This window comes from Pithys albifrons, chromosome 2 (assembly GCF_047495875.1).
Source record: "Pithys albifrons albifrons isolate INPA30051 chromosome 2, PitAlb_v1, whole genome shotgun sequence".
Classification (NCBI taxonomy): Eukaryota; Metazoa; Chordata; class Aves; order Passeriformes; family Thamnophilidae; genus Pithys; species Pithys albifrons.
This window is the reverse complement of record NC_092459.1, coordinates 31,532,673-31,557,921: the sequence shown is the minus strand read 5'-3', so window position 1 is coordinate 31,557,921 and position 25,249 is coordinate 31,532,673. Positions and strand designations below refer to the sequence as shown.

Genomic DNA, 25,249 nt, shown 5'->3' with positions numbered 1-25,249 from the left:
CAGATACTTGGGGGATTTTGAGACATCTTGTCAGAATATGATCTGGTAGGACATGTGGCTTTTTAGCCTCAAAATGTGTTTCATCTGTCAAGGGAAATGAATTTTACAGAAGAAAGGAATAGGGTAGCCTGTCCTGTATTCCTGCGTTTGCAAATTGTGCTCAAGACAGTGATTATAGCCGAGATAGTGTTAGCTCTGATAAGACAACAAACTCTTGGTTTTCTACGTGTGTTTTTTTTCATTATATATTCAGATAGTATTTGTGTTTCCTAGTTGACTGGAACCCATGTCCAGGCTTCCCCCCCTCCGCCCCCAGTGTGATCCTGGCCATGATGAAGGTGAATGGAGTGGGTTTTGTTCGGTTTTTTTCATGATAGATATTTTGGTGGAGTAATTCTATGGTGGGGAAGAGAAAATTAATAAAATGGCTGTTTGTTTGGGTTCCTTGAACCAATTTTTGGCGAATTTGAACTGAAATTTCTTGAGTGTGTGAAGATGACCAGAGTTGAGCTGAGTTCACTGTCAACAGGGCATGTGAACTTCAGAAGTTCTTGCTTAGGTGGAAACTTGTCCAAGAATGCCTAGCAGTCCTAAAGTGTAAGGTACTATTCTGTTGATTTCAAATCACAGAATATTCTGAGTTGGGAGGGATCCATGGTGATCATTGAGTCCAGCTCCTGGCCCTGCACGGGACAGCCCAAAGAATCACATCATGTGCCCAAGAGTGTTGTCCAAATGCTTCTTGAACTCGGTGGGTTTGGACCATGTTCACTTTTCTTGTGAGCCTGATCTCTGAGCTTTCTAAGGCTTTTGTTCCTGTAGACCTCCCAAATCACAGCACTTTGTTGCAAGTTGACAGTTTGTGTATGGGGGATTGGTGTAGTAATGGGGAAAACCTCGTTGTGTAGCTGTGCCCACTTGGAGAAACTGAGCGTTCTGAGTGTAGTGTAGTTACTGGAGGAGAGTCTATCTGTAAAGCTCTGACTTTGTGGAAAGAAAACTTTTGTCCTCATAGCCATGCTGGGTTTGTGAAATCACTTGTACAGAGAACTCCTGCAGATGCAGATGACGATGTTATATCATCTTATTGTCACACGTTTGATCTCTAGTAGTGTATAAAGAAATAAGTCTGATTGTTAATGCTTTTAACAGTTTGCTGATTTTTCTAAGGATAAGGTTATTGTCCTGAATTTAGTAGGGACTTTCTACCTGAGAGCTGGCCTGAGCCCAGCTTCTCCAAGAAATGCCATTGTTATTTCATGGAGTAGAAAATTGTTGTTTACTTTCTCTGCTATAGCTGACTGCAGTGCAGAGTACACAGAAGGGCAATTGCAAAAAGTCCTTCATGATCTTGCACCAGATCTTCCCTTTGCTTGCAAAACCTGAGATGCAGACAACACTGTGCAGCCAAATCACAACATACTAAAACTCAGTTTGTAGGAACTTGCTTTTGGAGTGTCTTCTTTCTCAGTGTGGGACATACTTAATAGGAAAATTTATACTAGTTGAGTACTGGATACTCTATGATTTTAGAAGAAATGTTAAGTCCTTCTGGAGGATCCATGTCTCTTATCATATTGAGCTAATGTGAGGTGGAGGAACCAAGGGGTTAAGCAGGCCTTGGTCCTATCAGTCAGACACAGGGAAGCACTTGTATCTTTCTCATTCAGCTTCTGTTACCAAAAAATCTGGCAACAAGATTTCATCCAGTCAGGGCAACAAGATTTCATCCAGTCAGGGCTTCTTACTGCAGTGGGATATCATTTTGTATCTTGTAAGGGTAACCTTTTGAATCCCTGAAGTAAATTCTTTTCCACTGCTGCTCTCTATCTTTCCAATTTTTGCCTGTTGTTATTTTTCTGAAGTCTAGAACCCATGATTTTTAGTTTCTTTCTTCTTTTTTTTTAAATCCGCCTCATGTGGATGCATGTGGGCACTTTCTGATGTTGTAATTGACAAATGTCTGTCATCTTCTCACACCCAGGACAGGAGACCTTTGTCACTGAGAGACCAGACCTCTGAGTAGCTGTTATAACCTCTGCCTTACTGATTTCTACGTAACAAGTCACTGGAAGCTCTGTTATGGATTGGTCATGATAGAGCATGCTCTTCAGAAATCAGAGTATGTTCTGTGACAACTTAGGCATTCCTCTGTCCATGCTCAGAACACAAGATCTTTTTGAGATCTCTATGCATTGAATCAATCGTTTAATTGTTTTTATACTGCACTGGGGATCTTAATATGTGTGAATGATGATTTTATGGTTTTATTTTCCCTTGTTCAAAGTTAAACTGAGTACTTCAGCTGCCATGGGGTTTGCTTGCCAGTAGGTAGTGTTGGGATGTGTAGTAAACACATCAGCTTCTCTTCAGTTCACTTTTTCTTTTCTCCTTGTGGTTCAATCTCTTTCTGAGTACACAGTACTGAGATACATGTGCCAGCAAGGGATAGAGCATAAACCTTTTTACATACTATTTGAACAAAAGAATTCCTCAGTCCTGAGGGTCTGTGAAAAGTCATCTATAATAAATTATAAGCAGGCAGACTGAAATAAAAAAAAAGAAAACTTTGGGCCTTAAAAATTCAATTTTATCTCAGCTTTATTTTATCTGCTGAAAATTTTTCAGATATCTAGCATTATAATAGGGATATATATGCTTTGCTGATATTAAAATATTTGGCAATGCCCTGATCTAATAAATATTTTTCCTATTTTTCTTCTTCCTGCACCAAAGCTCATAAGTCTGTGACACAATATTTTATTATCAGAATATATATTCAGACTACAGAAGAAAATTTATATACTAATACATCCATACTATGTTTGGTACAGATGTCTGCAAGTAGTTAAATATTGCCCCATTCGCCTATTCGTTAAATGTTTCCCACCCTCAAATATGTGGATTGTTCTCTTTACAGTATAATACAGAAAAGGAGTACTGGGAAACAAAATAACAATGGAGTCATTATATTTTCCCCTTTAAACTGAGATAAACAGATCAGCTTGTAAGCCTGTTTTTGCAAAAGTGTCCACAAATATAATTATTAAAAATACTTCTGGCAGTTATGTTCTGTATGTTTTTTCAATAGGTTCTTTAAAAAAAATTACAAAATGACTTTGTTTACAGATAGCAGATCAGATGTTCTTTCATAGTGATTATCGACCCCTTATCCGTGATGCCAACAACTTTGTCCTGGATGAACAGACACAGCAGGCTCCACACCTTATGCCTCCCCCATTTTTGGTTGATGTGGATGGCAACCCTCATCCTGCAAGGTATCAAAGACTAGTTCCTGGTCGTGAGAACTGCAGGGAGGAACAGCTTATTCCTCAGATGGGAGTGACATCTTCAGGTATGGAAAATTTCTCTTCACTAAGCAGCAGTCTATGTACTTACCTCCAGTTCTACACTTTCACTTTGTCCCTTTTCTTAATTTCTGGGCATAGTAGTTCATGTAGTGCAGAATTGTGATGTCCTTGGGACTGATGGCTTGCGACAATTTTAGTGTTTACTTACAGATCAAGGTGGCACTAGTTGATGCTACAAGACCAGTTAGAGTGGAGCTCATTTCATTCCTGTGATGCTGAATGAGCCTTTGGTTACCTCTTTGTGATGAGATTTCCTACTTTGGAAAACTTAGGAAGCAGACTGATCTTCCACAGATCAGTTGGAAAAGCTAACACCTGCAAGAAGAGAAAAATGAGAACACACCTGAAACAAACAAAATGCTCTTCCTCTTTATTTGAAGACAGTTATTCAAATTAAGCTTTGGTGGTTTGGGTAGAGAACTCGGAAGACTTGATAAGGATGCAAAATCTAGGAAGTTCCTTGGAAGTTTTATTCTCCAACATGGGAGATACTGGGTGGAACATGGATATATAGGGCGAGTGGCTGGCTGTTTGAAACTACCTAAATGTGCTTCACAGGAGTGGGGATGGAAAAACAGCGCCTACTCACTACATGTCACTGGTTTGCTATTAGTGTGAATGAGCAAACAGTGACTGGTGAAAGTGGCTTTAAATGTTTTCAAGATAAGCATTGTCAAGTGTTTGGATATTCTTGAAAATATGTGAAAACTGCCTGTGCCTGTAAACAGTGGTTTACATGTATGTGATTTTTTGGTGTGTCAGAGAATCTAGGAAGGGTAACTGACGGTGTTTTTACCAAAATATCTCTTCATCCTTATTTGTAGACCTCAGGATTATAAACCACTGAATATGAAATAATTTTAAGGAGGATTTCCATATTTCCTCCAAAATTACAGGAAGAAATGCTACCTGAGAAGCAACTGTAAGAAGGAAAAACTCCTTTCTGGTGAATGTATGCCATGTTCTATCTCTTAAACTTTTTAGCTGGTCACTGAAACTCAATTTGATTTCTAGGGAAGGATGTGACTTTACAGTTACAGCATGGATTCGTTGCTGTGTGAAATTCTTCAAATTTGAAAATGTCCTGGGTGCATTCTCCAACATAATACCATGAAACAAGTCAAGACTCTGCACATAGACCCAGCATAACTAAATTTAATGGTGTGTCTGCATGATATGGGAATGCCTATAGGAAAATGATGTCCATAGCATTTTGTTTAATAGCAGTAAGCCATCAACCATTCTGACAGAGAGATTATAGGCACAAGACTTGTTTTCTACCTCTTTGCAATTCAGAAACAATACATGCAGTCTTATGTAGAGCTTAAACTATTTATATACTTACTATGCTCCCTTCCACTGAGGAAACTCCTTTTCTTTCTGAAGATTTGTTGTGGGATTTGATGAATCTCACTCAGAGCACTGATCATTTATTTCTTGTCAAGTTTTCTGTAAAGGGCTTTTAAGAGTAGGGGAATTCAGATATTCATGCTTGATTTACTGCTTAAATGTATGTGAAACTCCTCTAAACCAGACATTTTGAAAATATCAAATGTGTACCAGTATCTTTATTATTTCATTTAAAAAAAACCAACTTGCTCTTCCTTGCTAAGGCAGTCTCATAGCTAAATGAATGAAAACATTCCTTTTGTTTAGGTAGTAGTTTCCTCATTCAAGATCATTCTTGGGTTATTAGTACTATTTCCCGTTGTTCTCAGTAGACATTATGTCTGGTCACGAGATCAACAAATTGATCTGTCTCAGTACATGAGGCAGAAAATATCCAGCTGTGGTTATTTCAGAGCTCATTCCATGATTCCAAGGTTCTACTGCTTTAGGGAAGTTAACCTTGATGACCTTGAAAGCCTGAGAGCAGTATCTTAAATATTTAGGGGTTTTTTTCTCTATACAAGAAATAGCTACTTCTGTGCAGCCACATAATCAAAGCTCTTAGTTTTATAGCGCAATTACTGTAACATCTAGTCTAGTCTTTGCTCTTGCAAACTGCAGTTTATACTGTGATACTTCCTTGGAATCATGCTGGAAAAATAATTTCTGTAGCTTGTTTCTTTAAGTATTGTTATCCCTCATTACAAAGTTTTGCCAGTTCTGCTTCTCTTGGCTGGACCTTCCCCCAGTTTCACTCCACCATCTCACTGTTATGTGTGGAAGTGTCTTGACTTCCTTTTCAAATAACTACTTTAACCCTTGTCTTTTTCTTCATTCCTCTCTGTTTTTTGTGACCATTGTAAGTATGAAAACATGTTTTGTGTGGTTTATTCTTACATGTTTTGGATTTTGCTTGCTCTACAGGAACAATATTAGCACCTCGTAATCACTTTTGTGAGAACTGTTTCCCATGTTCTATTCAAGAGATCCACCCAAAAGGATGTTTCTTGGCTGTTTTACACACCATTACTTATTCTGTGTGGTCATTATGCATATGTGGAGCTCAATCAAGCATTTTTACTGCTTAGGTATACAGTACAGATAATAGTTTTCTAATTCAGTTAGACCTTCTTGATGCAGTTCTTTCATTGGAGCTTGGAAAGTGTTTTATAATGCATTTCAGGCCGTCTGGTCTTGGATTCGAACAATTTACATTGACTGGTTTGACAACAGTTGTATTGAGCTTCTGCAGCTTGCTGGCACCTGATCAAATTTAAACTGTTTTTAGGAATGACGTGTGATCATCTTGACCCTGCTCCAGGAAATACAATGCTCTCAAATATATGGTGAAAAAAAGTTGTTCTGTTTTAAAAAATTACTGTTAGAAAAATAAGCATTAGCCTATACTGACAAATGTGATCATTTACTCTGCTTGTTAGTTTCAAAGCTAAGCCTTAGAAGAGCTGTCTGTAACATTTGGTCTCCTCTATATTTTACTCACAGGACTGAATCAAGTTCTAAGTCAGCAGGCAAATCAAGAAGTGAGCCCGTTGGACAGTATGATTCAAAGGCTTCAGCAAGAGCAGGACCAGCGGCGCTCTGGGGAGGCCGGAACCAGCAATGCCAGCCGGATGAGCAGAGGTAGATCCTTGTGGGATGGGTGTTTAGGCTGGGAGTGGGAAAACATAAATCCCATTATTATTGTGCATGATGTGTGGATTTTGTTGAACTACTGGAAGGGAGGTATGGAGCCATAGTAAATAATACAAACTTTCCTATTTTTTTACCTTTCTGCAAAATCTTGGTGATATTAACATTACAGATTTATCTTTGTTATTGTCTGCTCACTCGGGGAATTGCAGCAGCTGTGCTCCCTTAGAAGCAACTAGTCTGTTTAATCTCGAATTGGCCATCTACTTGTTTGTTCTCTCAAATAAAGACAGAGGAGAAATAAAAGTGGAAGGAGCTGCTTGTTTCTCTATAAAGCTGTTCCATGTTTCAGCGTCTTACAATAGAGTAAATGATAGTTTTCAATACTTAAAAAATCATAGTTAGCAATCAAGTAGAGTAAGCAAGAATAGCGTGTGTGATATGGAAAGTGTTGAAATTTTGCTGATGTGTAGGTGTTCAAAGGCTCTGAATGGTTTTGTTTTGGGTTTACTTGATTTGGTTATTTTTAACCTCTTGGCCATTTCAGTTTTCTGTCAGTAAATATTGCAGCTTGATTCCTGATTTCCAGTGTTGTGACTTCATTTTTTTTTTTGAAGGTAGAAGACTGTTTAAGGAACATACTAGATTCAGTGAGATAGCTCGTTGTTTTATTATACAGATCTGGAGTGCAGTAGCAATAATCAGCTTTGCATAAATGTTTTCAGAAGCATTTTTAAAGAGAAGCAAACATTTGCCTCACTTCAGATTGTTGATACATCTGCTCCTTTTCAATGTGAATTTTTTAACAGAGGGCTGGAGCCCGGTAGATGTTGGGGGGTGTGTGTAGTGGTGACTATAGAAACTGCTGAAGGAGTTATGTTCAGTTAATGTGATTTCTTTTGAAGTAGTAGATCAAGTAAAATTATTTTTTCTCTTTTATTCTGAGATTTTCTTTTTAAGTGCTTCCCTAAGAATTTCAGATCAAGTACAACTATTGCTTTTTGACTTTTTAGGGTCTGTAAGTTCTACCTCAGAAGTACATTCACCACCAAATATAGGATTAAGACGCAGTGGACAGATTGAAGGTGTGCGCCAGATGCACAGCAATGCCCCAAGGAGTGAAATAGCCACTGAGCGGGACCTTGTGGCTTGGAGTCGCAGGGTTGTGGTGCCTGAACTGTCTTCTGGTGTTGCCAGGTAAACATAGGCCATGGTCGCAGAGAATTTTGGTTTGATGAGCTTAATTAAATTGATCAGTTTGGGAATTCACAATGTCATAGAACTATTTGTGAATGGTTTTGTTTTTTATTTTGTTGTCTCAAATTTGTTATCAAAGCAGTTGCAGTTTGAAATCACTTGTTTGTATATCATTTGAAAAATCTTGGAATTCTGGGAGGATTGGGAATAAAAATTGGCCATTTAATAAATGACATAGGCAATGGAATGTAGTTGCGTCAATGTTTTCTGACTTGTAGCATAAGATTACATGTTTTCACTCCCTTTGTTCCTGTAATTATATGGTGTTTTGTGACTGGAATATTGACCTAATCCATTAGGTGCTTGAGGTGAATTTTGATTTCTAAACTGGAACTTTAATTCGTTCAGTAATTAACTGTTGTGATGAATATTTAAATGAGTAAGTCAAAAACCCCACTTGCCGCAGACATAAAGTGCTCTAGTTCAACAAAATAAGATGGAAATCTTACTTTGTTCATAAAGGCTAATTTTGAAGGCATGTGCTGACTGCAAAGAGAAGAACTACTGCTCAAAGGAAGTTACAAATGTTGAAAGTTTATTCCTTGGTTTGGGATAGGTCCTCTCAGTTGTAGTAATCGTCTTCAAAGTTAACATCTCAGTTTTCTTTTTTCAGTAGGCAGGAAGAATGGAGAACAGCCAAGGGAGAAGAAGAAATAAGGGTATATCGATCAGAAGAGAAAAGAAAACACATAATGAGTCACATTCAAAGAGAAAACAAAATACCTACTTTCCCTAAGGTGAGTAGTCACCTGTAACTTATCACAGAAAGTATCATAAGATTTAATTCAATGTGTTAGGTCACATAGATTTACATTCTTCTCCTCAGTGCTAAATCTAAAAAGCGGGGTACAGGAGTTTGTTTACCTCTCCAGAATGAGGAAGTGTGTCAGTACTGGTGTTTCACTCTTCTGAATAACAAACAGGGATTGCTTTTAGAACCCCCTGAGAAGGGGGAGAATCTGGTGTTAGGGACAGGATTTGCTGCAGGGATTCTGTCACTATTAATCAATACATTCTGCTGCTGTTGTCTACTGTTTGACATACTGTTGTGTGGAAAGGTTCTATTAAAACTCAAGTCACAGTTCTTAACCTTAGCACATTAAATACATCTCCAAATACAGAATTAGGTATTTTCTCTCATGATACCCTAATAATCATATTGTGGTTCTGGGTGGAGTATTTCTAAGTCATGCTTTTGGCTAGAGCCAGAGTACATTTTTTAGCAAAGAGGAAAACAGGATAGGTGAAGTAAAGGAAATAAATTGTATTAAAAATGAAATTGTCATAAGTGCCTTGATTTTTGTAATATAACTTGAAAAAAGATTTTATCTTACATCTTTTTGCTCATAAAAAAGGATATATTTACAGAAAGAATTTTTTGTCTTCTTCCTTTGAAATAAATTTTATCTGTGCATCACTCATGCTTATCTGTGCCTTTCTAGCAAAATAACCAACTACACTTTTGAAATAAAGGAAGTAAATTTTAAGCAACAGTAGAGGAGAATCCATGCTTTGTGTTTTGTAGTACACTTAATATACAGGAGACAGTTTTCACCCTAATCAAAAGCTTAGAAAAATACGGGCCTTCAAGGACCCCTGCAAATTGTCCATTGAATAGTAAGAATGGCTTACAGGATGTAGGGTGGAAAAATGAAGAAATAAAATAAAAAGAACAAGTACTCAAAAGACTATGCAGCTCTTAACTTTGTACAGTACTTACTGCCTGTGCTGTTTATTGTTCACTTTCTTGTGAGGGAAGGAACTGAGATTGAAAGCAGTCTGAAAATAAGTAAATTTTAGATGCTTTGTAGTGATTCTTTATTTTTTAATAATGATGAATTAATTTTATGTGGAGTAGAAAGAGTAAATGTGGGATGAGCAAGCTGATACTAAATTTGGCTGTTCTGTTTGCGACTTTTTTCATACTCAACCAAAGTAAAGATTTCAAAAAAGTATTGTGAACAATCCCCCACTCGCCCACAGTCCCTTAATAATTTTAAATTTCTTTATTAGATTTTTAAATTTTTTTCTTCAGTTTCTTTCTTGTATGAGTACATTGCTGTACATGAGTGCATTGCAAAGTTTGAGTACATTGCTGTCTTAAAAAATGGTACCAATGTGCCATTTTCAGTGCTGAAGTCAGTGACATTGTGTGCCCAAGATACACTGAAAAAAAAAATTTGTTGACTTTTACCTCCAGCTTTTGTACATAGAAGGAAGAAACTCTTTAATGAAATACCAGGACATCAGAAATCTTTCTAAATGTTATTTTTCTCTTGGGAATAATAGAAAATGAGCCTCACAAATTCAGGTTTTAACAAAATTGTTTCTTGTCTTGAGGGAATGTATTTTTGTGCTGAATTATAGACTTTATTTTAGTTTAATTAAACAATTGCACTTCTTAAGGGTTTCTTTTATTTCCCCTTGTCTTCAGCTCCAGCCTAGCCAAAAGATCCTTCCTGATAATGTAAGTTCCTTCCAATTTACCTTTACATTTCTAACTGGGTTACAGTTTTTCCTAAAATACCATGATGACATAAAAGATAAGAGACTTGGCTAACTGGTCCAGCATTCAGGTTTCAACAATTACTTTTATTTTATCTCTGAAATGAAGAAACTTAATACAAATCTTTTTTTAAGTCTTCTTTCAGGAAGACTTTTTAATCTTCAGACTATAAAGGTAGCACTGGGTCTTTTGAGTTCCATATTTTCATTGCAGATATTCATGCCCTTAAAATCCTTAAGAATACCTTTCTTGGGTTTCATATATTTCTCCCAGGGATCTGTGATCTGGATTCTGGATGCTCAGAATGTGAGCAAGCGATAACTTGTAAATCCTTTAGTCACTTCCCGTCTTTGTTCTGAGAAAATACAAGGAAAAAAAGGCAATCATGGGATTTTCATTTGACTATGTCAATAAATTTTCTGTATAGAAATTACCGCTCAAATCAGTAACGCTTTCAGAACATTTAAATAAATCCTTCTTAAACCCTACTGGATACTTTTTTACGGCATCTCAGGATAAAAAAATTGTGTTCTGCCATAGCTGATTCTTCATTAAATATGTCTCTTTTTGGGGGACTCTGTTGAGAAGTACACTAATTCAAATTCCTTAAGAAAAAACTGAGAGGGATTCAGAAATTAGTAGGTATCACATGGGCTTTGAGTAAGCAAGTTTGCAGGAAGAAAAAGATGTTTGATCTCAAGTGATTAAGTGTCTCAATTAAATAAACTGCTCAGATTTTAGAGATTTTTTTGTTGTTGCTTATGATTAGCATGAACAACACTTCTGCTCAATAGTGTATGTACGCTAGGAATTATGAATTGGAATTGTCATGTTCTGTAAAAGCAAATTAACATCTGGGAAATCCAGATTGCAGTCCAAAAATTGTTATGGTATTTTTAGGGTTTTAAATAGAAATTAGTGACTTGATTACAGATGTTCTTCTGTTGCTATTCTTTCTAGTGACTGTGTGACTTTAAATACAAGCTGTGTTAGGCTGAAGGTAGAACCGGAAAGTACGGTGTAAACTTCCTTTTCCTCGACAACATCCAGTAGATTTTGATACTGATACCTTGTAATTTATATTGCAGTACTGTTGCAAACTACAGTCCCTTTGTATTGCATAGTGAATTTTAAAGGGTTTAATGAGAGTTTATGATCTAAAGGAGATGGGGAACACCACCAACAAAATACAGGGCAAAATGTCGTCTACTTAGTAATGTCTAGGCCTAAGAATTACAGCATCAAGCATTGTAGAAAGTGTTTCATTCAGCTGCTCTGGGAACATAATAAACAAGGCTTGTAATAAAACATTGTCCTCATATGCAATTTGGTTATGTTCATATCAGTAGGAAGTACTGTTTTTTATATTAACTTTTGAAATGTATCAGGTGTGTTCATATAATAATGATAAAATGTTTTCTTCCGTTTCCTTCTAACAAATAAGGCAAAAATACAGAAGTAAAATGCAATGGAGGGCAGGAACAAATTTTGGATTACATATTAAAGTGTAGGTCAATTAAGAAAGTACACAGAGCAGCTATAATTACATTTTGAGGGGATTTCAAAGTCCTGTTGCTCACTTTTAGTCCAGGGTCATTGTAGGGTGTGTTAAAAGTAGTACAGAATTATAGTTCAGTCCTTCTTTAACAATATCAGCAATTTGGATGGAAGTCACGTCAGCTTTCTGCTATTGAAAGCCTGCATTTCTCTGACACAGGTCATACCGAGAAGTGTTTGTATGTGATTGCTTAAGGGACTAATGGAGTTGGGAGGCAGAACCTAAAAGCTTGGGTATTTTGACCTGAATATGGTATCCCTGACCTGCAGGCTGAGTGAAAAACTCAGTTTGACTTTAAAAGTCTTTGGTGAGGAATAGGATTTTCTCTGATTATTATTAAACAAAAACACTGTAAAAAAGAAACAGAAAAAACTTGAACCTCAAAACATGAATGAAAGTGAGTAGAATCTCATTTTTGCATTTTCACAGTGGAACTGTATTTCAAATTATTTCTTTTCAGGAGCAGATGAGAAGTGAGATAAATAACATGCTTAGGTAAATGTTCCCAGTCCAAGTAATTAAAAGTATTGGTTTACTAAACTACTGGGATTAGAGCATTTTAATAAATATTTAAGGGTGTGAAATTCCTATATGCTAGATAATTGATGTGATGTCTGTCCTAGCAAAATGTGACAAAAATGGAAATATGTCTAATTAAGTGGAAATCTTATGCTGAAATTTCAAGGAATTAAGATGGGAGATTGATGTGGATGAACAAAAGTAAGTATAGGCCTCTGTTGTGATGGATGCAAATAACTGTATTGTAAACTAACAGAACTGAGGGAGGAGAAATTTGTACTTCGTTTTGCTGAAAGTGGCTTAGTTGTGTTCCTCAGAAAAAGCAGTAGAATTCAGACCCTCAGCAAGTGTCCAGTGTCCATCTCAAATACAGAACTGCCGTCATTTTGTATTTTGCAAAACACTTATTTTTACAGCAGCTGTAATTTCTAAAGTATCAATAGATGTGCTCAGATATTGACTGAAAGCCTTGGATAAGATACGAGGTACTTGTCAGCATGTATGACTGTTCATCAAAGTCTGTTGAGAGAGATGAAAAGCGATGATTGAATCTCAAATCATAGGTTATCTTGGCTTTATTTCCCAGCCTACCCTTAGAGTTGAGAGTCCAATTTCAAGCTCTTTCTTTAGTTTATATATTGGGGAAGGGGAACACTAGCTGTGTTTCCTCAGTCATTGTTGAACATGCTGATGACAGATTGCATTTTGTCAAAAAAAAAAAATGGACTATGTTATAGTCAAACCTTCACATATGACCCTACCACTCCCCCAAATAAAGTTCTGCCTGACCTGCAGCTTCTCATCAGATTTTGCAAAGCTGTGTTGATTAGGAGTGATACTAAAATACATTAGAGAAAGTGTCATCTAGAGATGCCCTCCAACTTCAGTTATTTTATCATTCTGTTACTTACAGAGAAGTACTTGTAGTTTGGTTTTCCTGTTTTTTTCTGGATTTTTGTTTTGCCATCGCATCTGTCCCCAAGCAGTTTGTTTCCCTTGAGCACCACTAAGACCAAATATTTATACAGTGATATTTTACTTTCATCGATGAAGGAAAGATTGGGGAGAGGTTGTGGGCCTGTGGCATTGGTTTTTTTCCTCAAGCTTTGAACTGCCAAAAGAACCACTTTTCAAAGCAAAAGAGTAATGCAAAGTGTTTCAGAATCCATAGTTCTTTTTAAGTAGGGAAAAGCTGTATTTGTTATAACTGTTGGAGAAACCTCACCTCTGGAAAGACTAAATGGGGAGATAAATTTTTAGGACTTGTTTCTAGACAGAAGACAAGAATGTTGCAGGTGAGCTGTAATGTAGTTTCTGCAAAATCTTGTCCTCATTATTGTAAAGGCAACAGCTACTTGACTAATTTGTTTCACTGGGGGTTATGTGATTTCATGTTTCTCTCCATACTTCCTCTACTGTGTTTCTTGGTGCTAAGAGGCAGGTGGATTTTATGAGAAGGTCACAATTCAGTAGCAGAAACAAGTTACCATAACACTGACTTTTGTGACCTCTCTGCTTCAGTAATGAATCTTGAGAGCTTGATGAGAAGTGAGCAGCCCCAGAAGGCTGAGAGACAGAATGCTGTGTGATGGGCTCAGCTACTGGGCTTAGGGCTGCATCAGAGCCATTTTGGTTCAGGCCAGAGCAGCTTGAGGAGATCTGGTATGTGCTGCCAGTTTGAATCCAGAAAGAGGAGTGCCCCAGGTCTCAAAAGTCTTGGGCAATGTTAAAATGCTCATTGCTGAGCAGTCCCAGTAGAAGTGTAGCTGTGCTGTTAGTGATAGCCTCCCCAGCCAGACAGAACAACAGAAGCACAGTGCTCACTGAAAGAGCACAGAGCAGTTTGTGTTGGTCCTCTGTGCTTTGCTGTAAACTGGAGTGCAGTGGGGCACTGGCCCACCCCACTGAACTGTTGCAGTCATGCTTGCAGAAGGTGTTTATCTTCTAACAGGGAGGGTAGGAGAAAAATAGACTAATTACTTGGGTTCTGCATTTTACTGAGAATTGTTGTGGCTAAGGTAAACCAAATCTTAGCTACTGTTGATTAGGCAAGTTTCAGTACGGCTTTCACTGTAAAAAGTGGGGGTTATTTTCCTCAACAAGAAAACTCAACCTTGTGAACCAACTTTCATCATACGTGACAGAAAATATCTTCTCTTTCCTACCTATGAAAAAAAATCCAAGAGGAATAGGTACAAATAGTCTGCCCTGCTTATAAGTCTCTGATAATATTAGTGCCTTTGTGCATATTGCTCTGGTTCTGCTTTCTTCAGCTGTATCAGCCCCTAATAGGTATTTAAAGTTTCCTTTGTGGCAGAAAGGCAGCACTGGGGAGGTGTACCTCCTTTGTGGCATCTAGGAATTTGCCCAGGAACTGTTTCATTAGATCTGAGGTAGGATGAGGATCTAATATGCATGCCAAAAAAAAACTTAGCACAAAACTCTTGAAATTGAGATCTTGTTTTTTTCCAGTGGCTGGGGACTAACACAGGATTGCACATTTGGTGTTGAGATGAAGTATTTGCATTATATATATTCTACAAAAGGAACAAAATCTCTTAATGCTGGGCCAGGAAGTGTTTCTAAATTACAGCCTTATTTCATTCTTTTAAGCTTCATAAGAACTTGTATTTTTTCCAACTGACTCATTCATCTAAACTCTTCCATGTATCATGATACCATTTAAAGGTCTTTACTTGCAAACCGTCATCTCTCTATGTTAAGGGATGTATTCCTGTATGGGTCTCTCTTCTAACAGATCTGATCCCTTGATTGCAAAATAACACTCTGGACTTCTCTGTAAGAGTCTTTTTTCCTCAGCCATTTTTAGTGTAATTCTGAGCCATTACCAAGTCTTAGCAGCCTATCAGTAGTTATATATATGTTATATATACCTTGAGGAGAATGAAGATTTTTAATAATTAAAGATTAAAAAATTGTATTGTTTCTGGGAAAAAATTTTAACTATTTCCAGAATACCCTGAATTGCTTGGTGCTCACAGCCAACTATGCATTTAGAGTGTTTTCTTTAGCAGCTCTTTATTTTTGAACTTCTATCTTTTGTTACAGCAAAAATTGCTTCCTGGAACAATGTTATTAAAGAAGATGCTGTGTGTTAATAAACTGTATACTCAAAAATGATGTATTTTGACTTCTGTGTCTTCACAGAACCATTCTCATGAGAACTTGCTTGACACCAGTGACTCAAGAAAACAAGCAGCTAATCAGCACAACTACCGTACGAGATACGCAGTAGAAGAAACTGCAAGGCCTGCTGAAGAGTTGGAAAATGGACACAGTTCTTCAGATGTAAGATTCTTAGTCATGAGGCAATCTTACATATTCCATTTCTACTCATTAAGCTCCTGCTTCAGCTAATTAAACACTGTTTCTAGTGGAAACTCAAGTTACATTTTTGTTTGTGTGTTTCACCCCTTTGAAAAATACTGATCTAGTTTTTCACATGCTGTTTTACTTGTTTAGTTTTGGCTAAAAGTCATTGACAAAGGAGAGAAATGCTCATTCGTAAAGGCATTTTGCGAAGTGTGCAGTTTTAAGCCTACCTTATATTTGTAAGCCCCGTCAGTACAGACCATATAGCCCAGCAGGGTGGTCACTGGCTGTGGGTGACCCACCTTCAACAGGGAGGTTGGACAATACGACCTCCAGAATATCCTTCCAGCATCAACCATTCTGTTTCTGTAGCTACAGTGGAGAATGAACATAACATAAAGTTCATACTGGGCTGTTGTTTGATATTGAAAAACTATGGAAATACTACATTAAAAAGACTTGAAATTATTTTCAGAAAGGTAAGTTAGCCTTTTAAAATGGAGACTGGGAACACTCAGATCTCTGTGTTAAAAAAGCATTGCTCTACATTGTCTCTCTCCAGGCAAAGATATTTTCATACTTTTCATTTCATTAAGTCCACTAAAGTAAAGGAAGTATCTGCAAACGAAATCCCTTTTAACAACATAAAACTTCTGTAATGCTGTATGTTTATAGTTGTGTTGTCATGTATTATAACTTACTGGAGTTCGAAAGAAAATTATTTCTTTTTCTCCGCCTCCCCCCTCTACCCCTCCCCAACACCCTCCATGCTCCTTGTTAGGAAGGGGAAGTAGTTGTCGCCAGTGGTGGAACATCAGAAGAAGATGAAAGAGCATGGCACAGTGATGGCAGTTCTAGGTAAGTGAGAGAATGCCTCACAGAGAAAATCCTGCCAATAAATATTAAATCATTTTCTCTGCAAATGGTTAATGAGTGCAGATTTAGAAGAGAAGGTGAACAAGAACTTAAAACTTTCAGGGTTTGCTTTTCAGTCATGTTAGTAACTAAAATTTAAGGAAGGCTTTGTCTTTGTTTGCTGGAATCAAAATTGTTTTCAGTAGGTTTTGCAGGATGGTAATTCTTTCCAGGGACACACACACTTCATGCATGGGGTAGGAGTTTTCTGTGACTGTCAGGCTGAGCTGTGTGACCCTCGGTTTGAAATTAGAGAGCAAAGATTGAGGTAGCTTCACCAATCCTTTGGTTTTTTTGGTTCAAAGATATTCAGAACCAGAATTCCTTAAAACAATAGCCAGACTTCAGTGTGTATCCTCTTGAATTGACCAAATAAACAGTGGATTTACTTTCAAGGAATCTTTAAGTTAAACTTTTTGCAAAACTGAATGATGTTAAGGCTTTTGGTTTACTACCATTTAAATTGTAGATAGAATATAGGGATTTAGCTATTAGAATACTGTAGTTAGCTTGACTGTTAACTGTAATCTTATGTTGGGTTATGTTATGTAATCCAATGCACTCTGAATTGGTTTTTAACTTTTGGGTATTGTTTTTTTGGTATTTTTTCTTTTTTTTTGTTTGATGTGCCATACATAGTGACTATTCCAGTGATTATTCAGACTGGACAGCAGATGCAGGAATCAATTTACAACCACCAAAGAAAATTCCTAAAATTAAAACAAAGAAAGCTGAAAGTAGTTCAGAGGATGAAGAAGGACCTGAAAAACAAAGGAAGCAAATTAAAAAGGAAAGGAAAAAGGGTATTGATGAGAAAGATGGACCATCAACATCACCAAAGAAGAGGAAACCCAAAGAGAGAAAACAAAAGGTTAGGTGTTCTTTGTGTATTACAGATTGCTCATTCCTGCTGACTTGGAAATAACTGGATGAATGATTCAGTTACATATGTAACTATATTGTCTAATTTTAAAACACATCACAGCATTTGCTTGTTTCAAATGATAATAATTGACTCTTCTAAGTCAAATGATAGATGGCTGTAATGATATGCTTTCTAAATATGATGCATTTCACTTCAGGAACACTTCTAATGTCCTTATCACCATCCTTTCTCACACCAGGAACTTCCTTTCTGTGAATATATTGAGTATCAGTATAACATGCTGGTATTTCTTCAGCTATGCTGACTTGTCTTCCTGTATAATTGGAATTTCTTGTATAACTGCACAACCATGTCATTTTTCTCTGTCAATTCCACGATATATGGTATTTGCATTATGCTTGCTACTATACCCCCATCAAGGGAAATATCACTTGATCAGGGCTTTGGTCTGGTTTTGTTTTGTTTGCTTTTTAATTTAATCCTGTCATTTCAGTTTTGATCGGTACAGGGAAATTTTCATTGACTTTGGGTTAGGGTTAGGGTTTGGTTATTTTCAGTGTGTTTTTTGAGCGGTTGTTTTTAATTGTGAGATCTGAAAACTTCATTCTTCATTCTTTCTTTACAGCAGAGACCAGAAGAGATCTCTGTGGTAGATGCCAATTGCTTTTGTAAACTTCTGTTTTTGTAGTACCCAAGGAAACTAACTGTATCATCTAGGAAACTAAATATCTGCATTTTGTTTATTTGTAAGATTAGGAGTCCTGAGCATTCCTTAAGATCATTATTTCAGTCTGTTGCCCCTCATTAGTAGGTAGCCTGACCAAACAATGTTCTAACATGCAGGTTGGCAGTGTCAGATTGACGTGACTCTTTGGTACAGCATGTGGGATGTTAGGTGGTAGTCTTCGGTCTTTTTTTAGGCTACTTTTTGTTTATCGTACAGTTGTTGGTTGTACTGTCAATACTAATAGCATATTGGCATTTACACAGTCTGAAACCAAAAGAAGGTATCAAAAAAACAGAAGGAACCCAAGGAAGATCAGAGAAATAGATGAGGGGGCTTTTTTAGTGATTGAAATCTCCACTTTAGCTCTCTATTGTGAAATAAAGAACTGGTTGTCAGCCTGGTATTTCCACTTAGATTAAAGCTGAACTGAATGTTTTGGGAATGTTGCACCATTTTATTGCCAGTTATTGAGATGCAGGAGATCTTTAATTCAAGAAGTATCAGGCTTAGATATTTCAAATTTTTAAGGATAAGCTACTCCTTTCTTGAGTCACAAGAAAGCATTAGGCTGGAAGGAATTGCAGCAAATCATCTCTTTCTTCTGCCCCTAGGCTGGATTAATTATACCTGTCATTTCTGACAGATGTTTGTCTTTGAAATTTCCTGTGGTGGACATCTGACCTCCTTACTGGGCAGAGAGCTCACAGTCCTTTCTGGTAGAAAGTTCATCCTCATTCCTGATCCTGATTCAAAATTTGGGCTTTTCTTTGAGAAAAGAAGTTTTGGCTGTCTTTGTAGCCAGACACAGAATCACAGGAATTTAGAAAAGAGTAGAGAAAGATTGACATTCATCTCTACTAACGCATGGGCTTCATGATCTTGAATGGTGCTTACATTTCTAATCCCCCTCCACCAAAAAGCAATCGAAAAATTGACACAGCAGTGGAGAAGGGCAGGGAAGGAGCACCCTGGTTTAGAAATTAATAATTGCAGAATGATTTCTGTCCTTATTTTGTTACAGTGAGATGTAGCACCCAATGACACAGGCATGAAGCTGAAAAAAAGAGCCATTTCCCTGTTTCGCCCCCACCCCCTGAAAGCAGACAAAACCCCCAAACCTACCTGAGCATGTAGCCAGGCTGTGGAACTAATTACCAAAGGATTTAGTAGAGTTTTAGAATTTATTAGATAAAGTTACTGGGAATAGTCTCTTCCTGATAATTAATTGAGATCAGGCTTGACTTCCAAAAGGTTTTAAAGTGCTGATTAATGTGTAAAGTTATAACAAGGAAAGATTTTCTGGTTAAAGGCTATTTCTTATTAACTTGGCATAATCCACCAATGAGCTAGACACTTTTCTCTGACAGTGTATCAGTTTTTCAGAAGATAGACCTGCTTAAACCTCAGAATTCATAAGATGCTTCTGTATTATTAATTTATTATAATGGAGATATTCTGTTTTAGGGAGTTTTGTGTGGTTTTGCTCTGTATTTTTTTAATCTATATGTGTGCTTTTTTTCTGTGATACTGACTGATGGAGTCAGAGCAGTTCCTGTCATGTGAAACCACATTTGAATTTGCACAATGGAATTATATTTGAAGTATCCTATTTGCAGTCTGGGGATGCAGAGTCTTCCATCAGTGGCTATATGGAGTGATATTCTATATCATTGTCCTAGGTTGCTTATTGTACACACATAACATTCTGTTAGTGATTTCAAAGCAGTTTTGCTTGGATGGTTGTACAAGCCCCTCCTTTGTCTGGCCTGTTAGATACAGTTATGCAGCATTCACAGAGGAACAGCAACTGCAGTGAGCTTCATTGCTTACAAGGATGTTATGTGGAAATATGTTCTGAAAATTCAGTTCTACAGCCCTTTATAGTAAATATACCAGTAGGTAATGTGAGTGTACCAAATCCAGGTCATTTTCACATGTTTTACCTCTGTTTATATTCATTAATCTCTTCCTCATTTTGTGAAAGGTTACTTAATTGGAGGCAGCCACAGAGTTTAACTGTCTTTTTGGCCAAGGCAACCATGTGAATTTGGTTAAAGAGAATGACATGTTTCTGTTTTATCTTACTGGGCATGAGTTATAATTACTGGATTGTTATTAAATTCAGTTTTTGCTGGACGAGCTCATACCCACCCCTTCAAAAAAAAAATCAAAGGGCCATTAAAATTTATCCTTACGATGGCAATAACTTCCTCTTACATAAAATATACTTAAGAAGTGCACTTGATTTTAATAGATACTTACCAAAATACAAGGCTTCTCCAAATGTTTGTTTGTTCATACTAATTTTCTGTGTCCCCTTTCTTCAGAGGCTGGCTGTGGGAGTTCTGGCAGAAAATGGTTTGACGCTGGAGGAATGGCTGCCTTCAGCCTGGATTACAGACACTGTTCCTCGGCGGTGCCCGTTTGTGCCACAGATGGGGGATGAGGTATTGTGGTTTTCCCTTCTGTGTCCTTACTTCTTTCAGCTGTGAATTTTTTCCAGAGACTTAAAATCAAAATATTTTGGTTTTTTTCTTAAAATTATTCTTCAATCTTGTTAAAATTTCCTTTTGCTTCCCATTCTTAAAAAATATTCTTGCATGTGTTACTTTGACTTTTTTAAATTATTATTCCATGCTGTTGCAGTAATATTCCTTCCTGTACAGTCTTAAGTGTGTTAGTTTTCTTATGATATTTGTATGTAAGCTGTGTCAGATGCTTTAATTAGTGAAATATTCCTTAATTGTAGAGCATCTTGTACGCTGAAGAATAGGTAAGAAATCAAATATAAGTTTGGAAAAGTTAACTTCAGTTTGGGACTTGAATTAAAAAACAGGAATTAAACCTCCACAGGGAGGTTCTGGGGTTTCTTGTTTGGTTTGACTGTTTTGGTGGGGGGACAACTGTCATTTGGGTTTTTTTAAATTCATTTATTCTGAAGAAAAACTCTGTTATCCTTTTTCACTTGTGTTCCTGGTATCAGAAAACTACTGGTCTCCTGCAACAGAAAATAAGGAGTTTTGAATATATGTATTTTATACAAACCAGGCTGTAAACACTCAGTAAACATGACCCAGATTGTCTCAAAATACAGCAGGAAAAGAACACCCACCAGTTGCTCCTTTGGAGTGTGTACCAAGTGAACATTACATAGAATTGTATGAATAAGTAGTATCAGATAGAATGCAATCTTGAAAGCCAGAGTCTGTGCATGTTTCTTAAAATCCCCTCAGGTTAAAGTAAGAGGAAACATCTGGTTTATGCTGTAATGAGTAGCCTGAAGTCTCTTCAGGGAGCAGCGTGTTTTCTGAGATACTAAATAGAGTTGTATAGCTCGCACCTTCAGAGTGCTGCTGGAGAAAGTTACTTAACTTTAGTCCTGAGCTAGAGCTTTTTGAAGGCACCAGCTGAGAAACTGAATCAAGAGCAGAGGTTGCATGTGCAAGTAGTTTTATTTTGACTGGATCACTTCACTAATGCAGTTCAGAGCACAGCTATGCAAAAATTTTATCAGCATTGCTAGTGAGGGAGGGAAGGGGCATTTCAAGTTGAGAGTTGCAACTAGAGAAAATGTGGATTTTATACCCTCCAGCAAGCTGAGACTGCTGTTCAAAAGATCAAGTCCAAATAAATGTGTTTGGTGTCCGATCCTATATGGATACTATGAAGCAGACAAAGATTTCTCTGTACCTCACTACTCAGGAGACTTAACATCCTATGGGCTTAGTAAGATAAACTGGTGAGTTATCTCTAAGTAGAGTGCATCCTTTTGCTGAAAACACTTTATATTGGTGAACAAGAGATTTTCTGTCCTGTACCTAGAATCATAGAATGGATTGGGTTGGAAAAGACCTCCAAGATCATCAAGTCCAACCCTTGGTCCAACTCCAGTCCATTTACTAGATCATGGCACTCAGTGCCACGTCCAATCTCAGTTTAAAAACTTCCAGGGATGGTGAATCCACCCCCTCTCTGGGCAGGCCATTCCAATTCCTGATTACTCTCTCTGGAAAGAATTTTTTTCTGATCTCCAACTTAAATTTCCCCTGGCAGAGCTTGAGCCTGTGCCCCCTTGTCCCATTGCTGAGTGCCTGGGAGAAGAAACCAACCCCCACCTGGCCAGAACTTCCCTTCAGGTAGTTCTAGACAGTGCTGAGGTCACCTCTGAGCCTCCTCTTCTCCAGGCTAAACACCCCCAGCTCCCTCAGCCTCTCCCCATAGGGCTTGTGCTCCAGTCCCTTCACCAGCCTTGTTGCTCTTCGCTCTTCTCTGGACCTGCTCCAGCACCTCAATATCTTTCCTAAAATGAAAGTAGGAATAGTTGCACCAATAGAGAGTATGTTTATAAACAAGCTGCTCAGTCTTAAATCCCACCTCTAGTACTTGCCTTCCCCAGATTTACGTAAGATGTGAAAAGAAATTAATCATCTAGAAGGTTACTTTTGAGATTCACAGAAAATAAAAGGTTGATTTAATTAGAGAAATGTGGTGAGGAGAGGTCTTGTATGGCCTTCCAGCATTGTGGTGGTTGGTTGGTATGTTTTGTAAGATTTGGAAGGGGAGATACTTCAAATTTGTTCTATTAAACTGTACAAACGAGTAAGAAAAAACAGTAATGCTTTATTTAGTGCATAAGAATGGCATATACCATTCCATCTCCCTTTCAAATACTGCCATTTACAGACTTTTCTGTCATGTGTCTCGAGGAATGGTAGAAACACACCAGAGAGATGGGACTTCAACTTCCCTGTCTGAATATTGAAATACAAAGCATGTTTGTTGGAGTGTTCTGCCATTAACACGATAGAGAACAGTTTTGTCTGGGTACTATAACAAATATGCAGAATCAGGAATTCATCAAGAATAAAATTATTTTCTGGGAAAAAGGCATGAATTTTATTTTTTGCACGGCTATCTTCCTAATTTGTTCTTATGACAGAAGATGCAATGCTTAGAGGCATTTACAAAATATCAATGTCTTCTGGAAAGAACAGGTTGAGTTCATGTATGGGTTTAACAGAAACACCAACTGTAGCAGGAATTGTTTGTAGCCTGTGCACCTTTTTGTTTTGATTCTTTTGATTCACTGGAAGGAATGGGAAAAAGTTGTCATAAGGATGAAAGTGTAATGTAAATTGGCCTTACATCAAATCTGTGTCTCGGTAGCCTCTGTTCCTTTGTCTGACAGATGGATAGATTCTGGCAGTGCCTGAGAGACCCTCACTGCTTTCGTGCCTTTTGTATTTGCTGTGTGTTTTGTCCTTATGATGATATTGTGCCCATTGAATATTCTAAAGACACAGGTTAAAAAATTTGGGGTGCTGAGTCCGTCTTCATTTTAAAAAGTTAAAAATTGTCATATGGCATTTAGAAGAGTTCAGTACCTGTTAATGTAGAAATTTCCTTTATAATGTTTTATGATACAAGAGTTTTGGAAAACATATAGAAATGCAAGTATTAGCATATTTCTTTGTAGAAATGTATTTTAAATCTTACAGAGGGTTTTTCTCTCTGCTGCTTTTTGGGGGGGTGGGGTGGGTATTGGATCTTTACATTTTTTCTATTTTTCTGTTACGCTATTTGAAGAAAATCCCATGTCAGGACACCCTAAGAGACACTATTAAAATTTATATATTTATTATCCTTTATTGTACCAGGAATACAGCCATTTATCAGATCTTTGTTCTAGTTAGTTTCGAGAACCTCTGTTTCACATTTCAAATACATTCCTGGAATATATATTTATGGTTTTCAGCTTACTACCTCATTACAGTGATGGTTTATAGCAAAAACATTCATCCGTGTGGTATGATACCCAACAAGATCAAAGTAAAACTGTTAGACTCTGGGTCAGAACCATAGAAATTTATTCTGGAAAGATTAAAAAAAATTAATAAGCACTTGAAATGTCCATTTTTAGTTTGTTCATCTCCTTATTAGGCTGTTTTTTCAGTGGTATGGAAGCAAACATATAAACTTACCAGAACAGTAACATACTGCAGATTTTTCCTTTTAGAATATATTTCTTGTTCAAAAATATATGGTTAGCCAGATAGTGAATTTAGTGATGCTTGATTGTTAACTTAGGGCTGTCCTGCCATGATGAATAACCAGGTGGATTAGTGGAATTCTTGTTGCTGTCATTGAATTGTTCTGTACTGCAGTGATAAATGGACAGTTTAGTTACCAATTCTGTTTTGGTCTCACGTGTAATTGAGGATATTTTGCTTACAGGGAAAACAGCATTCTAAGTCTTTCCTGTTTTTTCTACAATAACTTTTTAAATTTTCTTCCCTCTAATTTTTTGAGAATCTGACTTTTGCAGGAAAACAGAGTGAAAAGAAGTTGATAAAAGAGAAGGTACTCAGGCTGTATGGCAGTAATATGTTAGCTTTTAAGCACCTCAAAAATCTTCCTAGGATAACTGTCACACTTCACTTCTAGGTCTACTATTTCCGACAAGGTCATGAAGCCTACGTTGTAATGGCCAAGAAGAACAAAATATATAACATTAATCCCAAGAAACAACCGTGGCATAAAATGGAATTGCGAGTATGGCTTTATTTTCTTTTTTGTTTGTATCTTAATATTAAAAAAATATTTTAGAAACTAACCAGAAGTAAGTTCTTGGTACACATAATTCTGTTCTGCTCTTAATATTGTAAGACAATGGAGAAAAGTTAACTTAATAGTCAAATAAAATCAGACGTTAAACTGTCTTACTTTGTTCCCTGCTTGAGCAGACGAGATGGTTACACTTCATAGCAAAATATTTTTCAGACATATTGCATTGTGAAATAATAGTTTGTTTTGGAAGATTAAATTTCACATTCTTAATTTTTATGTGATCTGCAGAAATACAGTATATTCACTATATTTTCATGTTTCAGAAAGATATTACTATTATCTTAACTTTGGTGGTGATACATAATATTTTGTTTATTCCAGGAGCAAGAGCTGATGAAAATAGTTGGGATTAAGTATGAAGTGGGATTGCCCACTCTCTGCTGTCTTAAACTCGCTTTCCTTGACCCTGACACGGGTAAACTGACTGGAGGAGCGTTCACCATGAAGTAAGGAAAGCAGTATTATATTCAGATTGGGTGTTTTCTTGTGGTGGAGGGAAACAGGTGTGAGG

General features: G+C 37.1%; 1 protein-coding gene across 3 annotated transcripts in view; it reads left to right on the top strand.

The window, feature by feature from the left end:
- Positions 1-25,249, top strand: part of PHIP (pleckstrin homology domain interacting protein) — a 107,608-nt gene that overhangs the window by 58,114 nt on the left and 24,245 nt on the right. For 2 of the 3 annotated variants that reach the window (XM_071548645.1, XM_071548644.1), the window contains exons 17-27: positions 3,130-3,355; positions 6,264-6,401; positions 7,424-7,607; positions 8,281-8,404; positions 10,102-10,134; positions 15,419-15,559; positions 16,365-16,441; positions 17,138-17,369; positions 20,439-20,558; positions 24,556-24,663; positions 25,060-25,184. In XM_071548645.1, the coding sequence (XP_071404746.1) occupies positions 3,130-3,355; positions 6,264-6,401; positions 7,424-7,607; positions 8,281-8,404; positions 10,102-10,134; positions 15,419-15,559; positions 16,365-16,441; positions 17,138-17,369; positions 20,439-20,558; positions 24,556-24,663; positions 25,060-25,184 (1,508 nt within the window). The remainder of the gene's footprint in view (positions 1-3,129; positions 3,356-6,263; positions 6,402-7,423; positions 7,608-8,280; positions 8,405-10,101; positions 10,135-15,418; positions 15,560-16,364; positions 16,442-17,137; positions 17,370-20,438; positions 20,559-24,555; positions 24,664-25,059; positions 25,185-25,249) is intronic. The other variant, XM_071548646.1, reaches the window with a different exon arrangement.